This window comes from Felis catus, chromosome B2 (genome assembly GCF_018350175.1).
Source record: "Felis catus isolate Fca126 chromosome B2, F.catus_Fca126_mat1.0, whole genome shotgun sequence".
Classification (NCBI taxonomy): Eukaryota; Metazoa; Chordata; class Mammalia; order Carnivora; family Felidae; genus Felis; species Felis catus.
Window position 1 is genome coordinate 68,078,083 of NC_058372.1, and position 19,196 is coordinate 68,097,278.

The following is a 19,196-nucleotide window of genomic DNA, read 5'->3' on the forward strand; positions in this document are numbered from 1 at the left end:
GGAAGGAGTACTGAGTGACTTAGTAACCCCATTTGAGACCAGTGGCTGTTAAAATCATAATTATAATATGGTGTACTGGCAGGGGAATCTCTTGAAGCAGTTGGGAGGGGAAAGAGAAGGAGTCTGCGTGGGGTGTCTGGCCTGACTTAATTTAGGAATTGGCAACACAGATGTAGTGGAAGCTGATAAAGTGGATATTAATCAGAGAGGGTATAGAGACCCTTTAAATACATATGATATTGATTCCTATAAAAATGAAAAAAAACCCAAATAACAACAACAAAAAAACATAGGCACCTGGGTGGCTCAGTCGGTTAAGCGTCCGACTTTGGCTCAGGTCATGATCTCACTGTTCGTGAGTTCGAGCCCCATGTCAGGCTCTGTGCTGAGAGCTTGGAGCCTGGAGCCTGCTTCAGATTCTGTATTTCCCTCTCTCTCTGCCCCTCTCCTCCCCTCCCCGTTCTCTCTTTCAAAAATAATAAACATTAAAAAAAAATGAAAAAAACCACAAAATTTTGCAAATGGTTTCATAGAGGTTCTTGAAGCCCCCATCTTTGATGGGGGATCTATGGATCTCAGTTCAGGAATCCCTGGAGTAGTAGCACAAGGAGACTCAGGGAAGAGTCTTATAAATATTCAATGGGTGAGAGCAAAGTTGAAAAGCTTACAAATATGAAATAAATTGTTAAGATTAGTTTGGGTAGCAAATATGACACACTTATATCCACCATTCTAAAGACAGTAAATGCAGTTTCCTAGAACTTTCAACTCTCTTGCTGTCTGTCCCATTTATTCAATCATATCATCATCATCATCATCATCACCATCATAGGCACTGTTTAATGGGTAAGAACCATGTGAACACCAACCTACTTGACCCTATGGAATCAAAGGCAAACAAGGAGCTTGTTGTCTGCCTACTCTTCCCCCAAAGAGCTTACAGCTTATAAGTTGGGGATACTTATAAGCAAAGTATCACTAGTAAAATAAGTGTTGGAAGAGATATGTGCAATGTGTTCTGAGATGAAAATGACCACCAAATTGCACTGAAGCTTTGGATAAGGGGGTTAGGGAAAACGTCTTCTTTTTAAGTTTATTTATTTAAATAATCTCTAGACCCAATGTGGGGCTTGAACTCATGACCCTGAGATCAGGAGCTGCATGTTCTTCTGACTGAGTCAGCCAGGCACCCCAGAAAAAGTTAGAGGGGACAAATACTTTTTGTTCTAAATGATTCATTGGATTTATCCTGGCAACACTCCAATGTCATAAATAGTGTAACTGTCTTTTCTGAGCACACTATCACTTCAAAATGGCTTGAATGTAAAGTACAAGAAATGGAGAAAGGCAGTGGGCAGAAAGGAGATTGGACAGGTAAGCAGGGCTAAGACAGTGGTCCAAAATGCAAGCGGTTCAAAAGACAAGCAGGTAACCGTGTGAAGAAGCCTGGTTTAGGACAGCTTTATGGGGTCTAGGATAGTGATGAACTGAGGAACAATGAAGAGGCATTAAAATTCAATTAAGAGAAAAGGCAAGAAAAATCCCCACTGTGCTAGCTAAACAAAAACATAAGAAGGATCACAGAAGACATCTTAAGTAATGTGGATTTATACTAAGGGTAGTAGAGTGTGACTATAGGAGTTTAGAAAGAGGAGTACATAGACTTTTATAAAATAGAAACCTGGTGGCATTGTAGAGACTGGGTTAGATGGGGACAGGATCACAGCATGGTTAAATGGTTAGGTGGCTAAAGCAATATGCAAGATCTGAAATGATGGTGACCTGAAAGGAGATAATGGTAGTAGCTACAAGGAAGAACTGGATACATTTGAGAGATATGGAGCTTGAGGCAAAGGGACTCCGTGACGGATTGGAAGTGGGGAAAAAGGAGAGAGAGAGAGAGAGAGAGAAAAAAAAAAAACACCACAAGTCATTACTCACAATAAACTGTATCAGCTTCTATTGGTGTGCCAAAGCCTTATAATCTTAAATCCAAAATGAAGTCAAAGCAGTGAACTGAAATTACTCTCTCCTTCTTGTTCTTGTTTTTTTCTCTTTTCTCCAATTGTTTTGAAATCTAGTTTTATATACTTAAGACCTACTTCTTGGCAATCTGGAATTGAATTTCTGAGGTTGCTGTAAATTATTTCCTTTCTTGGTTTCTCTTCCTCTTTCTTACTTCCCTATTTTATTCCTAATATTTTCTTGTTTTAGTCGTATGCTAAAATATCTCATCATAATTTAGTTTTTCCACCAAAAGAACTGTAGAAAAATTTAGTATTTGAAACTTGTCTCATCAAAATCGTGTCGATTTCCTTAAGTTTCCTAGTTGCTACACAGAAACGTTGAGGAAAAAAATGTAATTCTCATATGTAAGTACTCTTTTTTCATTGGAGATATTTAGCATTACAGTCAATTACCATTTCATTTTCTTAAGCTTCTTTCGTTGTGAAGACGTTGTATGTTTTCATAATTCCGTTTTGCATAGGAACTTCATATTTAATATTCAAATGTGATTCACAAGTATGTTACTTATAAAAACAGTATAATTTAAACGACAAAGAATATCGTGTTCTAATAAATACATGTGACGGCAGTGGCGGGGGCCGGAGAAACGCAAAATTTCCATCTCAGACCCTCTGCTACCCAAAGGAGAACAGCAAGGTTGCTCCTTCCGTAGCGCAGCCCAGCCCAAGCAACTCAGACTGGAGCCTAGTTTGCAGCAGTGATCTTCCCTTCGCAACAACGTTGTGTTGTTCCCGCCTTCCCTTTAGCGAAACGCGGCGTCCTAGCCCCCAGCCCTGAACAACTTTCTCCGTGAACTGATTCTTGCCGTTGCCAGAGTGCGCAGTCACCGCATCCAGACCGGAGAGAACTTGCTTTGCCCCCGCGGCGAAGAAGGCGGGGCCGCAGCGGGACGACCCGGGATAGAAAGCTCGGTCCGCCGCAGCCCCTTCCGGCGCCCTAGGACGCCCACCTCAGCCCTGGAGGCTTTGCGCTGCCCTCGGGGGGCGAGCGGAGGGGCGGGGCGGCCGCGGGCGCCCAGCGCCCCCTCTCGGAGCGCGCGTTCGTGCGCTCGCGCGCCCTGTCGGCCCGCCCCGGCCCGCAGCGCCCCCGCCCCCTCGGGCGCTCCGTAGCCGTGACGTGCGCGCGCTGGGGCCGGGGACTCGGCGGGGCGCCGGCCGGCGGGCGGAGACGGACCCGGGATCTGTCCGAGCAGGAAGCGAGCCGGAGCCCGGTCGCCGCCGCCGCCCTGTCGCCGCCACCGCGACTCTGAGCTCGTTCACGTCGTCGGCCTTTTCGCTCAACTTCATCACCTCCCACCCCGCCCTTCACCTCACCGGCCACAGGTAGTCTCGCCGCCGCGCACCTGCCTTCGCGTCCGCACCGGTGAGTGACCCTGAGCCCCTGCTTCGGGGCGTCAGCGTCAGGGCCTCGCTTCCCCTGGCGGGCCCTGCTTCGGGGCCTCCTCGGGCAGCCCGGGGAACGACGGCTGGTTTCACCTCCTGAGGACGCGTGTGGGTGAAGCAGGTGATGGGTGGGCCCGGGCGGCGGCGGCGGCGACGACGACTCACAGTAGTGCCAGGGCTGGTTCTCATTTCCACAGGACAATGAGAGTCTCCTTTCATGGGTTTATCGTCACCAAGATACCTTTGTGTATCTTCTCTGGCTCCCAGGTAGAAGCAGGGCACTCAGGTGTCCCATTCTGACTTGGACACTCCGTGATAATTTTCTTTTAAGTCAACAAGCTTAAAATCCAGTGTAGGAATGGAGCCGTTTGTTCTGAGATACGAGGATCAGGTGCCAGCCAATATTAAATTAATAGTCTAACCAGGTAGGAGACCAGGTTGGGACTGTCTAAAGCTGTGGTTTTAGTTTTTAAGTTGTCCAGTATTTTGAGTATGTTAATTTATATGCGTACTACTGAACAAGAGTTTTTTATATTTGTTAATGTTCAAAAGCCCCTTAAAACCATTAAAATGCTCAAACTCTGGGATTTTAAGTAGGAAATAATTTGGTAGGGTTGTTACTAGAACACCCGTGTCAGAAATACAGTTTCTATACAATTTAAGAAAACAAGTGACACTTTTTCTGGTATAAAGTTGCGGTGGAGGAATGCTTGTATCCTAATCTACAGATATTAGTGAACAACTAGGAACACTATTTCAACTTCATAGATTGCTGTACATGCTAAATAAAAATTTCATTTGGTGTTATGCTCTGGTGGTGTAGATCCAATGTATCTAAATATAGTCAGGGTTTGAGAGTTTTAAAAATTCTTAAGATTCAGTTGACTCTGTTCACACCGTAAAATGTGAATCTTGAACTTGGGCTGGTAATGGTCACGGTACAAAGGTTGGCAGCAAAACGGCGTATCTGTACAAATTAACTAAACTTCATGGGTATCTTGGGCTGTGGTTTTACAATTGGAAATTGTTTAGTGAAAAAATTACATTGGTGTTTTTTATCATTAATTTTAGAAACATTACAAATTGGGCTGTAGCCAGAGCTTGAAACAATGCAACCGTTCAGAATAACTCATTGACTTTTAAATATCCAGCTCGTTTTGAGTATTTTAAGTTGTGCAGAATTAGATGCACAGTGGTAAACAGAAGTCATTTTGGTCTTAAGCAGATTTGCCCATTGTGTTTGTATGTTCTGTGTGACATACTATTTATTGTTCTCCCAGTTTGAGTTACATTTTTGTTTTCCAAAACTAAGTTTTAAAAAGGGAGTAACAGAAATGATGAATGACTTTAAGAAAAGATGATCATGATTAAAAACTCTGAATATATACTGTATAAAACTATAATATACATATATTATTCATTAGTGCCCAGAAATGTGAGCAAGAAAAATGTAATGAACTATAGCAGTACTTAATGTAAATTAATGCAGGGTATTAAAAACATCATAAATTCATAACCCGTGGGGCTCATTTGAAGTGGATTTTTTTCCCCTCTGTTTATGTTTATATGATCGAGTTTTAAAATAACAGTGGGCAGGAAATCTGAGAGTGGCTGAAGGCTCTTTTCTCATCCTGTTGTGACTTTGCCTGGAGACTGTGGTGTATCATGTAGCCCATTGTTTAGATAACTGGGCTGTCTCTGGATTCTAAAGTACTGTTCCTTTTTCATAGAGTTTTAAGATTTTTGAGCATGTGAGGTTTGAATAAGTCTAAGTACCGCAAACATAAAAAAAAAATTAACCAATTTTCACCGTTGATCACTGAAGCTTTACTTTGGTATGTAAAATGTCAGTTTTAAAAAGATTTCTAACCTCTGAATATTTCATTTCTGTATATTAAAACATTTTCATCTGAAAAAGGTATTACAGCTTTAATAAATCTCATACAGTTTGTGATCCCCTTAATGAGGCACTTTATAATAATTTGTGAACTGGCCGTTTAGTTGTATAAGATAGTCACCCATTTATTAAGCGTCTGCCATAATCAGAACACAAACCGAGGGATTTGATTTACAAAATAATTTTCAAGGTTGGTGGTCTTGTCCTCTTACACATGAGGAAATTTAAGCTTAGAGGATTAAATATTTGTGCAAGGTCTTACAGCTTCAGAGGAACAAAGTCTGCATTCACACCTAAGTCTTCTGACCATGAAACCCCTGTCCTTTCCATCGGACCTGGTTGCCTTGATCTCAGTTCATTTGGTAGACCGTTCAAATAAACCTGCAGAACTGGTATTGTGTTAAAGAATGTAACTTGAAGAAAGCACACAGGAGTGCGAATGAGATAGGTCATGAATGTGGTTCTGGAACTAATGTTGAATTCTGTTTTGTCATTTTTAAGTTGACAACTTTGAACAGTAATGTGTTGCTTTATCATTTCCTTTTTTTTTTTTTTTTTTAAGAGAGAGTATGTGCGTGAGTGGGAGAAGAGGGGCAGAGGGAGAGAGAGAGAGAATCTTAAACAGGCCCAGTGTGGAGCCTGACATGCAGCTCGATCCCACGATCGTGGGATTATGACCTGAGCCGAAATCAAGAGTCACTCAACCAGTGGAGCCACCCATGCACCCCACTTTATCATTTCTGATGTAAATTCTAGAATATTATACATACTGTGCACTTTTTATTTTGATGGGTTCATAGGAATTAGAATTAATAACACTGGTTTTCATTGTCTATAAAATGAATAGTGTTCCTGTTTAGGATAAAACTTTATATTTTCTTCAAATGAGAAAGATCATTGCCCATAAATACAGTAGCTATCTTTCAGATATTAACTGTGTAATCTTGGTGTTGGGGGCTTGTTTTCAAATTATTATTAAATTGTCACCTGTACTATTAGGACGATTTTTTTATGGCCTGTGTTTATTTCAGGAATGTCCTTTAAACTATAATAGATATAAAGGACAAAAATGAGCACGCAAAGTCCATCTTTTGTAGCAAAGTAGGAGTCCTTTCAACAGAAGAATGTAGTTGTATTTGGGTAAATGAGAAAGAAGAAAAATGGTAGGACAGCTGAGTTGAGTGTGTTTACAGATATTTCATTATTTGGTTTGAACTATTAGGAATTTTGCATCTCAAGGATACTAATATTCAACAGTAAATACAAAACCATCATCCAAGGGCTTAATATAAATTATTAATGGATGATCTGTAACACATCTCCGTGTGTGTGTGTGTGTGTGTGTGTGTGTGTGTAGATAATCAAGAACTAACATTAAATAAGCTTAAATTCGATTTTTGAGGCATTATATAATATTCAGAGGACCCAGGAAGTTTACCATTTAAAACAGTTATGCTTTTATTTGACAAATTTAGTGGACTATTCATTATTAATAATCTTAAAATATAAGTGTTGGAATATTTTTGCATGTTTGGTTTTCAAAAATAAACTTAAAAAAAAGTTTCATTCATTTTTGAAAGACAGAGAGAGACAGAGCACAAGCAGGGGTAGGGCGGAGAGAGAGAGGGACACAGAATCTGAAGCAGGCTCCAGGCTCTGAGCTGTGAGCACAGAGCCCGACGCGGGGCTCAAACTCCCGAACCGCAAGATGATGACCTGAGTCAAAGTCGGACGCTCAACCAACTGAGCCACCCAGGTGCCCCTAAACTTTTTTTCTTATTTAGTGTAAGAATCACCTGGTAGTTTGAGAAGTGACCACTAGTCCACCAAAAGTTCTCCCTGTAAATGCTGAAGCATAGAATGTAAAACTGGAAGAAAAAATCTGGCATCTTTGGAAATCTTGCTAGTGTTAAAGAGAAGGGAAGTCCTTTTCAATGCAGAAAGCATGACTCCAGTGAAACCACAATATTGAAGTACATTCTTCGGGTGATATTCACATAGGTGAATATTTATATCTAGGCTGAGTAATGTGCACAAAGGAAGGCGGTGCTTTTGAGAAAACCACAGGCATCTTTTATATAAGTTACGTCACTTTGTATTTTATTTGAAAGTAACCTGCTACTTAACCTTTACAAGGTATGGTATTGCATATAGCAGAATTTTAAAATTTCTCTTATATGTGAATGAATATCTTTTTTTTTTTTTAATTTTTTTTTCAACGTTTTTTATTTATTTTTGGGACAGAGAGAGACAGAGCATGAACGGGGGCGGGGCAGAGAAAGAGGGAGACACAGAATCGGAAACAGGCTCCAGGCTCTGAGCCATCAGCCCAGAGCCTGACGCGGGGCTCGAACTCACGGAGCGCGAGATCGTGACCTGGCTGAAGTCGGACGCTTAACCGACTGCGCCACCCAGGCGCCCCATATCTTTTTTTTTTAATCTTTATTTATTTTTGAGAGAGAGAGATGGAGTGTGAGTGGGGGAGGAACACAGAGAGAGGGAGACACAGAATCCAAAGCAGGCTCCAGGCTCTGAACTGTCAGCACAGAGCCCAATGCGGGGCCTGAACTTACAAACCCGTGAGTTCATGACCTAAGCCGAAGTCAGATGTCTAACCAACTGAGCCACCCAGGCGCCCCTGGATGAACATCTTTTTCAACAAATATTTACTGAGGGCCTAGTATATTTGAAACCTGGCTAGGCAGAAACTGGTTCTTCTGCGTACTGGCAGATCTTTGGATCTAGCAAATACAAAGAGTGGCAGAGACATAAAAAGAAAGATAAATAGAAACATCCATTTAAAATCTGTTGGAAGTTTATATCAAATTTAACAACTTACATTTGTATGGCACTTTATTGTTTTGGAAATCATTTTGTGTACATTTGGTCCTTAAAACAACTTGTTGAAGTAGATATGATAAACTTACTCCTACTCTGCAGATGAGAAAGTGGGGACAAAAAAATTAAGCACTTGTTGAAGGATACATAGGTGGCTGCCTAGAAGAAGAGCTGAGAATGGAACTTCTGTCTGTGTATTCCCATAGTAGATCACAGTTCTCTTATCTCTTAGGTGTTGGTGTCAACCTCTTAGGGGTGACTTCATTTTGTGGCTTCAGTTTGAATGGTTCCAGAAATTCTGAAAAGTCAGCATCACTAAAGTGATAATTGTTAAATGGTTACTAGATTTTTTTTTTCTTCATATAAAGCAGGAGATGAACATGATGCTTTATTATGGAACTACTTTAACATTTTTAGTAGATTAATGGAGCTGAGGTTAGTATATATGCTGCCGAAGCGAGCACATGGAGCTGAGGTTAGTAATTAACTTTTCTAGTTGGAGAGTTTTTAAAGGACACACATCTGTTTTAAGAAAGAAAGGAGAGGGGCGCCTGGGTGGCTCAGTCGGTTAAGCGGCCGGCTTCGGCTCAGGTCATGATCTCGAGGTCCATGAGTTCGAGCCCCGCGTCGGGCTCTGTGCTGACAGCTCAGAGCCTGGAGCCTGTTTCAGATTCTGTGTCTCCCTCTCTCTGACCCTCCCCTGTTCATGCTCTGTCTCTCCCTGTCTCAAAAATAAATAAAATGTTAAAAAAAAATTTAAAAAAAAAAAAGGAAGAAAGGAGAGTTCTATGGTAAGGCCGGCTTCAGATGCAGCAGCAGCTTGGGTGGCTTTGGTGAGGAAGTGTGAGAGTTCCAACTTTCTTCCGGGCCTGAGAGATTTTTCGTGGGGAGGGTCACAGTGTCAGAGAAAAAGCAGCTTATAGGCTTGGGTCTCTTGGAGGAGGATGAGGAGTTCAAGGAGATCCCTGCGGAAGAGTGGGCTGGTTTAGGTGAAGACGAAGATCCAGATGCACATGTCTCGGAGGATAATTGGGATGATGACAGTGTAGAGGATGACTTCTCCAATCAGTTACAACCTGAACTAGACAAACATGGTTATAAGATGGAGATCCTGTAGCATCCAGAAGTGTTGAAGCAACCTAAACTTGAACTGTCTACTAATTCTAGGACACAGAACCCAGGATGGAACACTTACAAAAATATGTTTATTTCATTACCTGCTTGGATTTTTGTGTGTGTTTGTATCACATCTTAAAAAAAAAAGGAGAAAAATATTCTGGGGGAATTTTGAAAATAACTTTTATTACTTGCCACATTGATACTGGTTTGATAATTATGCTTGTTTTTTTGTAAAGATTCACTAATGAGCTAAGGTGTGTCTGCATTGGTACCTTTATGCCTTCGTTCACTTAACAGATATTTGAGTGTCTGCTATGAGCCAGGCACTGTTCTAAGTGTTGGTGATACAGTGATAAATTAACACCAAGTCCCTGTGCTGAGTGACATTTTATCGTTGTTTTGAATTAAGTTAATTATAGACCCTTCATACTAGTGTGTAATCAACGGGCCTGACCCTAAAGTTGGGAAATAGTTGTCAAGTAGTACAATCTGATGGCTACTCAAAGACTCATTTACTCTGAAATATTTTATGCCTGGCATTGTAACACTGAGTTATAACACTGTTACCCGTCTACTCCTGATAAGTAAGCATATGTTCCGTTTTTTATCTCAGTCTCAGGAAACAAAGCTGGGAGAAAATAAATGGGACCTACGATTGATATGTTGGACTAGCAGCTATTGTTTATTGAGTTGTTGCTGTTGCTATGTGTTAGAGAGATACTATGTCAAGCAAGTACTTTATGTACATTGTCTCAGCTAATCACTATGTTACTTTAGTGCACTTGGTATTATGACCCATAATTTATAGACTGGGAAACTGAGGCACAGAGATGTTAAATTTACTCAGGCTCACAGTCAGTACTTGGTGGAAATGGAGTTTGGAGATACTTAGCATGCAGTAGGTAAGAGTAGAAAGAGTGCTGATATATACACAGATTTGTGATGTTCTACCACAGTGTGATAGCATACCATGTAAGTGGAAGGCCTCGGTGAGTGAGGAGGGATTGGGAGTCAGGAGAGCTTGTTGTGGGGAGGGAATGGACAGGGAGGATTATTGCTTGTCTAACTGCTTGGCCCTTAGGCTTGATCCTTTTTGTGACAGTCCTGAGGCTCCAGAGTTGCATTTAGGTACAAGTACTAGCTTGTCCAGTGTGTAGGTAAGAGGGACTGGCAGACCAGAGGTGATCCTGGTTTTACCGGTCATTACTTTGGCCAGATTACTTAGTTTCTCTGGGTTTCAGTTTTCTTATCTGTAAAATGGGGGCAGTATTACCTACCTGGTGTGGTTCTTGTGAGAACCAAAGTAGATAATAATACATGTGAAACATATCTCACAGTGGTATATAATTAGTGTGCATTATTATTGTGACTGTGCTTTAAAAATTTTTTGTTTGGCAATATTTTTTTTTAACGTTTATTCATTTTTGAGAGACAGAGAGTGAGCAGGGGTGGGGTAGAGAGAGACGGAGACACAGCATCTGAAGCAGGCTCCAGGCTCCAGGCTGTCAGCACAGAGCCCGACGCGGGGCTCGAACCCATGAACTGCAAGATCATCACCTGAGCCCAAGTCAGATGCTTAACTGACTGAACCACCCAGGCGCCCCTGTTTGACAATATTTAATGTGAAATATTCAGTCAAAGAGAAAAAAATGTATTGGAGATTTGGGTGGAATCTTGAAGTTGGCCAGTTTTAAGAAGTTCTGAAATTTAGGTGTGCCTCAGAATTACCTGGGAACTGGTAGAAACACTTGTCAGGAAGGTGTGGGTGGAACCTGGGCTTAGCATTTTGACATATTTCTTCGTTGAATTTACTTGTACACCAAAATTTGAGAACCACTGGTTTAAAACTTTTCTTCATCTTGTGCTTAGGGAGGGCTTTAACAATAACAACAAAAAAATTGTTTGGATTAACCAGACAGTGTATGGTATAAGGAAGTGAAATATCAGTTACCAGAATCCTTTCATCGATTTTTTTTTCCCTGTTAAGCTTATTTGCGGCCTATAGGCATTTATCTTGGGAGGACAGTGCAGTGTTGAATTTCACACCTAAATTTAATTGCAATGAGTTTTTCAGCTTTTACCCAGTTTCATTTGGAAGTGAGCTGATTATATTTAATTTTTAAACAATTATAGAAATAACAATATTACAAATAAGTAGTACTTATTTGTATTAAGACCTTGTTATATCTTAAGACCTTGTTAAACTTTTAAAATTGGATTTCTTTAGATAATGTGCTATTTTGGACTAACCAGACTTGGTATTGTTAACTGCATCAGGCAAGCTCCTAGCAGGAAAGAGATTTTATCCTTGATGGTACAAAAGAACAGATTACCGAGGTTAGAGAACAAACAAGAAGTGGAGGGGGGTTGGTGGGGTGGGGTGGGGGTGCTTGAAAGAAGCACTCAGGGGATAGCAATGGTGAGAAGCCCTTAATTCTCCAGAGATTACCAGAGCTGAGAGTTGAGAGCTGGAATTGTGGAGGAGGGCCCCAGGGAACTGTGGCTTTTAAGGCAGGCCTGACTGGCAGGGAGGGAGGGAGGGGAAGTTCCTGACCTCTCCTCCCTCTTTTGGGTCTTGTTCATTGGCTTGCATTGCTTGAACCCAGCTGGGGAGCCTAGGTGGTGATCTCTGTAGGCTCATCCTTCCAGGGCTGGAACAGAGCAAAGGAGGGATTGTGGGTTTGTTGCAGCAAGTGGAGAATAAATAAGGCATTGATTAGAACCTTTGGGAATTTGTAGCATTTCCTTGGTACAATTTAAATAACTTTGAGAGTTGTGATACATCTCAAAAATACTTGAGACTACCTGTCTTATACATGCTTAGAAAATAGTTCATTCGCTTTCTCATTTAATTGGACAGTTATTTTAGGAGGGTTTATTTTTTTTTTTAAAGTAATATCTATGCCCAACATAAGGCTTGAACTCACTATCCAGAGATCAAGAGTCGCATGCTGTATCGACTGAGCCAGCCAGGCTCCCCGTAGGAACTTTTTTTTTTTTTTTAATTTTTTTTTTTTCAACGTTTATTTATTTTTGGGACAGAGAGAGACAGAGCATGAACGGGGGAGGGGCAGAGAGAGAGGGAGACGCAGAATCGGAAACAGGCTCCAGGCTCCGAGCCATCAGCCCAGAGCCCGACGCGGGGCTCGAACTCACGAACCGCGAGATCGTGACCTGGCTGAAGTCGGACGCTTAACCGACTGCGCCACCCAGGCGCCCCTCCCCTTAGGAACTTTTGATGATCCATATAACCCAATGAGAAACATAACCTAGGTCCATTGACATAAAATCCTTTTATTAATATATTGTTGTGCTTTAATGAGGTTTCTGAAATTAGGTGGTCTTGGTTTGGTAGAGTAAATGTTTTTCATAGAAAATTACTTTAAAAAATTTTTATTTATTTTGGGAAAGTACACATGAGTGGCGGAGGGGTAGAGAGAGAGGGAGAGAGAGAATCCCAAGCAGTCTCTGTCAGCGCAGGGCTCATGGACTCATGAACTCATGAGATCATGACCTGAGCTAAAATCAAGAGTCCGACGGTTGACTGAGCCACCCACATGCCCCTGAAAAAAATCTTTTAATGACTAAGTTAAAAGAAATTAAAAAAAATTTTTTTTTTTTTTGTCAAGAAAAGGGCCTCCTGTTCACCTGAACTCTTGATAGCAAAAAGACCAGAACACATGCATAATGTAGTAACAGTTCATAGAAGTAAGGCTGTTGTGAAATAATTGTCCTTCCTCCCCAAGTCCTTTTAAAGACACTTTAAATTTCTGTATACATCTGTTGCAGTTTGGGGTTACTCAACTGTCTTTTGTTAATGCTAGTTTTACCTAGTTAACCTGAATTCTGGGTACAAGTTTAAATCCATGTCTTTTATTTTGGACAAATTCCTGAGGATTACTAAAACGGGTTTCTCTTCTTAAAGAGATGCTATGAAGGTCCCTAGTATATGAGCAGTACTGTCCACCAAAAACAATTAGATTATATTTATATTTTCTTTCTACTTTTGAAGGTTTCAGGGAAAAGAAGTACAAGATTTTACTCAGATTAAACAAATCTTGTGAGACATCTGCACATTACTTGAGACTCCTTGTTTCAAGTACAGTTAGACTGGGTCTTGTTCACAGCCTCCAGAAAAGGAACAACTAACTGTATAGTCTAGGACTGAGCAAATTAATCAAATAAGAAACACCTGGCTATGAGACTTTAAATAAAGGATACTTCCGGGTGTAATTATATAATTGGGTCTTTTTTTTTTTTTTTTTTTTTTTTTTTTAGAAACAAATATGTTTATAAGCTTGTCTTAAAAGCATATGTACAAAGAAATAAAACAGGTTTGGAGTAAATCATAGAGTACCTGTGCTTGAAATGGTACATTTATATATCTTCTCTGTGAGTGGGCTTTTTTTTTTTTGTCTTTTTTGAAAAAGAGAAATTTCAGACTTTTTTGGGATCTTCTAAAAACATAGTGTTTATTTTGATTTGGGCTGATAGAATTAGTATCCCAAAGGGGAGAATTGAGGCTGTTGGTTTTTCCATGTTGTGCTCTTTGAGTTTCCTTGATTTGAGGATTGAGTTATTCCAGAGAGAACTTTTCTCTAGTTCCTTGTTATTTTTTTTCTAAAATTAGATGAAACAACTGTGTTTTGGTTTGTGGGCATGATTTGCTGTTTGTTATCCTTTTGGTATTTTGAGGAAGAACAAAGTGTATTCATGTGTATGTGTTTTGAGGAGGAATGTATTAGTTCTCTGCTCTTCCTGTCCATCATTATTGGCTTGAAGATGAGAGTAGATGATTTTATGTATCTTTTAATCCTTTTGCTTGAGGTTTCAAACAAAACTATATCTTGTGTTGGCCATCGAGATGATGGAGAAAACAGATGAGTGCTTAGTGTAGAACTAGTCACTGGGTATTCCATGGCAAATTGAGAAGGTGGGGAGGGCGAGGAAGATGGGAATTGCCTGGGTTTGAGCATATGACAGATTTCACTATAGATGTTTTAGAGCCCAGAAAAAATATGTCAGTCAGAATTTTGCATCTCATAGGTAACATTCTACTGATAAGTTTGCCTTTTTTTTTTTTTTTTTTTTTTTTTTAAGAGAGAGAGAGCACGAGCCAGGGAGAGCCACACAGGGGAGGGGGGGGGGGGGAGAGAGAGAGAGAGAGAGAGAGAGAGAGAGAGAGAGAGAGAGAGAGAGAGAGAGAAAGAGAGAAAGAGAGAAAGAGAGAAAGAGAATATCCCAAGCTGACTCCATACTCAGTGTGGAGCTTGATGTGGGCTCCATCCAGCACCCTGGGATGATGACCTGAGCTGATACCAAGAGTTGGCTGTTTAACTGATTGAGCCACCCAGGTGCCCTCCACCTTTACAGTTTTTAAATCCTTTCTCTGCCCATTTTGATTACATACTTCATGAATTTGCTTTAAACAAATGTATTCCTGTAAAGCTTTGTGTAAGTTAAATAAAGAATTGAACTGTAATTTCATATTATCCTGGGAAAGTTTCTTATTTATTTAAAGTATTCCATTAGTGATTTCTTTTGTAAGGGGAAGAATCCTTTTTTAAACAAATGATTGTTTTTTAGATTGTACTAATATATATGGATATTTCACATATTATTGTTGTATAAACATAGGTCTGCTAAAGACACATTTCATATAAATATGCTTAAATTTGGTCTCATATTGTGTTTGATATTACCAATAAAAAGGGATTGGGTAATAGAGATTTTTCTTAAATAAATGCTGTTTCTTGGATTTGTACTAAAATGTCCTTTGGTAGGCTTATCTACTAAGAATAATATTCTTTTTAGCAGTAGATTGAGGTTCAGTATATAATGTAATAGTAAATTCTTTTTTTTTTTTTGTAAATTCTTTGTGTGTCATAAAATTTATTAGGTAAATGATAGTATTCTGCTTTAATGCTAAAATCAGTGTTTTGTGTGGCCTGAAGTAAATTGTCTGAAAATAACAGTTAAATTTAGAGAGATAGTTTTATTAAAAAATTATTGTAGTTGAAAAGTAGACAAACTGTTGTTTGGAAAACATACTTTAATGTAGCTCTGGATAAAATATTTATTTCCTGTACCTAATACCATGCTAATGAGGCCATGAACCCAGATTCATTGTAATCTGTGTTCTGTCCCTAAACACTCAACAGAGACTACTCTGTAACCTAGTAATTAATAGATCCAGTGGCCTCATTTTGGTCATTATTCTTTTCCAACTTCTTCAGCTATTGACCAACTAATCCTCCTTGAATTTTTTTCTCTTAGCTTCTGTGGTCATGCCCTCTGTGAAGACTCTGACTTTTCCTATTTTGTTTTTACTGCTTAATTTTCTCTGCCTGTGCCTTTACTGTTTGTGTCCAATAAACTCCCAAATGCGAGTCCCATATTAAACTCTACTCACTTTGTTCTTTTTTTTAATTATTATTTTTTATAATCTTTATTTTTGAGAGAGAGAGACAGAGTGTGAGCGAGTGGGGGAGGAACAGAGAGAGAGGGAGACACAGAACCCGAAGCAGGCTCCAGGCTCTGAGCTGTCAGCACAGAGCCCGATGCGGGGCCCAGACCCACGAACCATGAGATCACGACCTGAACTGAAGTCGGACGCTCAACTGACTGCGCCACACAGACACCCCTGTTCTTATTTTTGATAATTATATTAATCCCGTGGTCCCAATTCTTATTTTTAGGGCAAATTTTCCCCGAATCTCTTTCTGTATCATTTTGACTAGCATTTCTGAACTGATGCTATACAAGACACCTCAAATTTTCATAATTCCCATCAAATCCACCTCCCCTGAGAAACTTGGATCTTCTGTTTCCCTTATGACAGTCCTATTACCTCGTTATTCCAGTTTAGGTCTTTAAAAAAATTTTTTTTAAATGTTAATTTTTGAGAGAGAGAGACAGACAGACAGCACGAGCAGGGGAGGGGCAGAGTGAGAGGGAGACAAACAGAAACCGAAGCAGACTCCAGACTCTGAGCTGTGAGTCTCAGGCACAGAGCCTGATGCAGGGCTCGAACTCACAAGCCATGAGATCATGAGCACTTACCCGGACTTAACCAACTGAGCACCCAGGCACCCCTGAAGTTCAGCACTTTAACTCACCCTTTCTCTCTTATCATAGTTGTTCACTTGCCAAACCCTGTTTTGCTTCTAGAAGGCCATCCTTCACTTTCTACTCCCTCTGACTGAATGCAAGCTTCATTACTTTTTCTTCCATACATGTCTCCCTGAATTTGGTCCTTTTCCTCAATGTACAGTCTGTCCTGTGCATATCCATTACGGTTGTATTTCAAAGTAGAAATTTGATTGTAATAGTCTCTTGCTGAATAAGAGTCCCAGTTAGCCCTTTGTTAATACATTTTAGAGTCCAAACTTTTTATTGTGGGATTGAAGCCGTCCGTGGCCTAATCTCTTGGTTTACTGCAGCATTTGTCAAACTTCTGCCACTGTGCCAGGCTCTAGCCACATTAGCCTATTTCCTAGACATGTCCTTATTCTCCCTCCTTTCTACTCTTGTTCAAACAGACCTTTGTCTGGAATGGATTGACCTTTAGTCAGTTTTACCTGTCTTTCATGACCTGTTTGAATTAAATCTTTCAAAACTGTTTTCCCAAATTTACTTTTTGGAATTATACCTCTATTATAATACTTACCAAAGGTTATATAATATATATGTGTCTTCTTTCATCCTCCCCTACTCTCAGTAGCGAATGTGAGCAGCCTAGCAAAAGATTTGGTAAAGTTTTATGTAGAATAGTGGATCTCAGGTTTTAGGACTCTTTAAAGATTCATAATTATTGAGGACTCTGTAAAGATTTTGTTATCTGTTTGGTTATAGCTGTCATTATTTACTGTGTTAGAAATTAAAATTTAGAAATTAAATTATTTAACCCATTTAAAAATAATATTTAATAAATACATGTTAACAGAAAATGACATTTTATGAAAAAGAACTATTTGCAGGGTACCTGGCTGGCTCAGTCGATAGAGCATCCTACTCTTGATCTTGGGGTTGTGGGTTTAAGCGCCATGTTGGTTGTAGAGATTACTTAAAAAAGTTAACAAAAAGAAATATAACTGTTTTCCAAAACAAAAATTTGTGAAAAAAGTGGCACTATTTTATATTTTTTATAAATCTTTATAATGTCTAATTTAATAGATGATAACTGGATTCAGTTTTTGCTGCATTATGTTGTTTTTGGTTGAACTGTTTATGAAGAAAATCTGGCCTCACCCAAATATATCCTTGGGAAAGGAAGTAGTAACATAACCTTTTTAGATAATTGTGTATATTCTTTGATCCTTCATCCAAACTAAGCAGGTGGTAATTTCTTAAAGTTTCAAAGTGGAATCTTAAACCATACTAGTGAACTTTTGCACTCTGTTATATTACAATCTGTTGGTGTATTTTGCACTCTGAATGAATGAATCTCTTACCCATGCATGATTTTATAACCTGATGTATTGGTCATTTGAAACACACTGTCTTGCTGAATTATGTAGATCTTGTAATATCTTGTAATATCAAAAAAATTTTATTTTGATTTTATCAGAAAAATTGTTTAACTATTTAAACTTGAACAGCATAAGCTATTATGTTCAAGGTGGTAGATACAAGTTTTCCAAGATTCTGCTTTTCACTTGAATTTTAATATTGTCAACAGATATTGTAAGTCTCTTTCTCTGAAGTGACAGGCTTTACTCAAAAAACAAACAAAACCCAGGGCGCCTGGGTGACTCAGTCAGTTAAACATCCGACTCTTGATTTTGGTTCAGGTCATGATCTCATGGTTCATGGTATCGAGGTCTGCATCAGGCTCTGTGCTGACAGTGCAAAGCCTGCTTGGGATTCTTTCCCTCTCTCTCTCTCAAAATAAATAAACTTAAAACAACAATAACAAACCCACAGAAAACACAAAAATAAGCAAACAAAAACAAACAAAACCCCAAATTTGCCAAAACCCAAGTTTGAATAACCAAGGTTAGTCAGTCTTACCAGTAACAATGGTATTCCATAAAAAAAAAACAAAAAACCAGTTCCTGAAGATTACAACTCAGACGTTTGGACAAATAATTTTCCTTGAGGCAGCCATCATATTTTGTCTTACAGCAGAAATACTTTATGTGCAATTCCTATTTCATCATATAGAATGCTAAAAAGATGTATTTAGGATCAAGATGTACTAAAATTAATAAATTTTATTGCTTAGAGGTATACCTAAGTGAAACCAGCATTCTTTTACTGGGGGGGCAGTGATCACTGTCCTGGTTCTGGCTAAAGTGGTAGTAGTTTTACTTATCATTGGTTCTGCATAATTGGGGTAAATGTAACTACATTGAAAAAGGCAAGTGTCTTATTATTATTATGAAAATAGTTTTGACCTTGTTGACTCTGTAACAGTCTCCGGGATCTTCAGGGGTCCATTGACTTGGAGAAATGCTGGTCTAGATAATTGTCTGCTTGGGTTGTGGAGGTGTTCAGGTTTCCTGTAGAGCAGACATGTAGAAGTCTAGAAAGTTAGAAATGGACATTACTCCGGAGTTAATTTAATTCCAATTCCTCATTAAGAAGTTGAGGAAACTGGGGCTCCTGGGTGGCTCCTGTGCTGATGGCTCAGAGCCTGGAGCCTGCGTCATATTCTGTCTCCCTCTCTCTCTGCTCCTCCCCCCCACTCACGCTCTGTCTCTCTCTCAAAAATGAATAAACATTTAAAAAAAAAATTGAGGAAATAGGTTTAGAGAGGTTAAGAGACTTGATGAGGTTATACAGTTAAATTAGAGGCAGCACTGAAAAGGTAATTCCTATGGCTCTTAGTTCAGAATTCATTTTTTCTATGAGTATTGTAAAATTTATAAATTTAGAGGCAATTTCAAACACATTTCATATAAAGCTGTGATTAGAAAATAAGCATTTTT

General features: G+C 39.5%; 2 protein-coding genes across 11 annotated transcripts in view; both read left to right on the forward strand.

The window, feature by feature from the left end:
- The first annotated feature begins 3,137 nt into the window (after positions 1-3,137).
- The window catches only part of MYO6 (myosin VI), a 144,920-nt gene continuing 128,861 nt past the window's right edge, over positions 3,138-19,196 (forward strand). For 4 of the 10 annotated variants that reach the window (XM_023254147.2, XM_023254149.2, XM_023254152.2 and 1 more), the window contains exon 1: positions 3,144-3,390. The gene's annotated coding sequence lies outside the window, so the exon portion shown is untranslated. Of the gene's footprint in view, positions 3,391-19,196 lie in introns of all 10 variants that reach the window. The other 6 variants (XM_045057759.1, XM_023254150.2, XR_006597926.1 and 3 more) reach the window with 5 other exon arrangements.
- Positions 6,452-10,752, forward strand: LOC111560594 (26S proteasome complex subunit SEM1-like). The gene is made up of 2 exons (XM_045058655.1): positions 6,452-6,470; positions 8,994-10,752. Exons 1-2 carry the CDS (start codon positions 6,452-6,454, stop codon positions 9,260-9,262), a joined length of 288 nt encoding a protein of 95 aa, XP_044914590.1. The 3' UTR covers positions 9,263-10,752.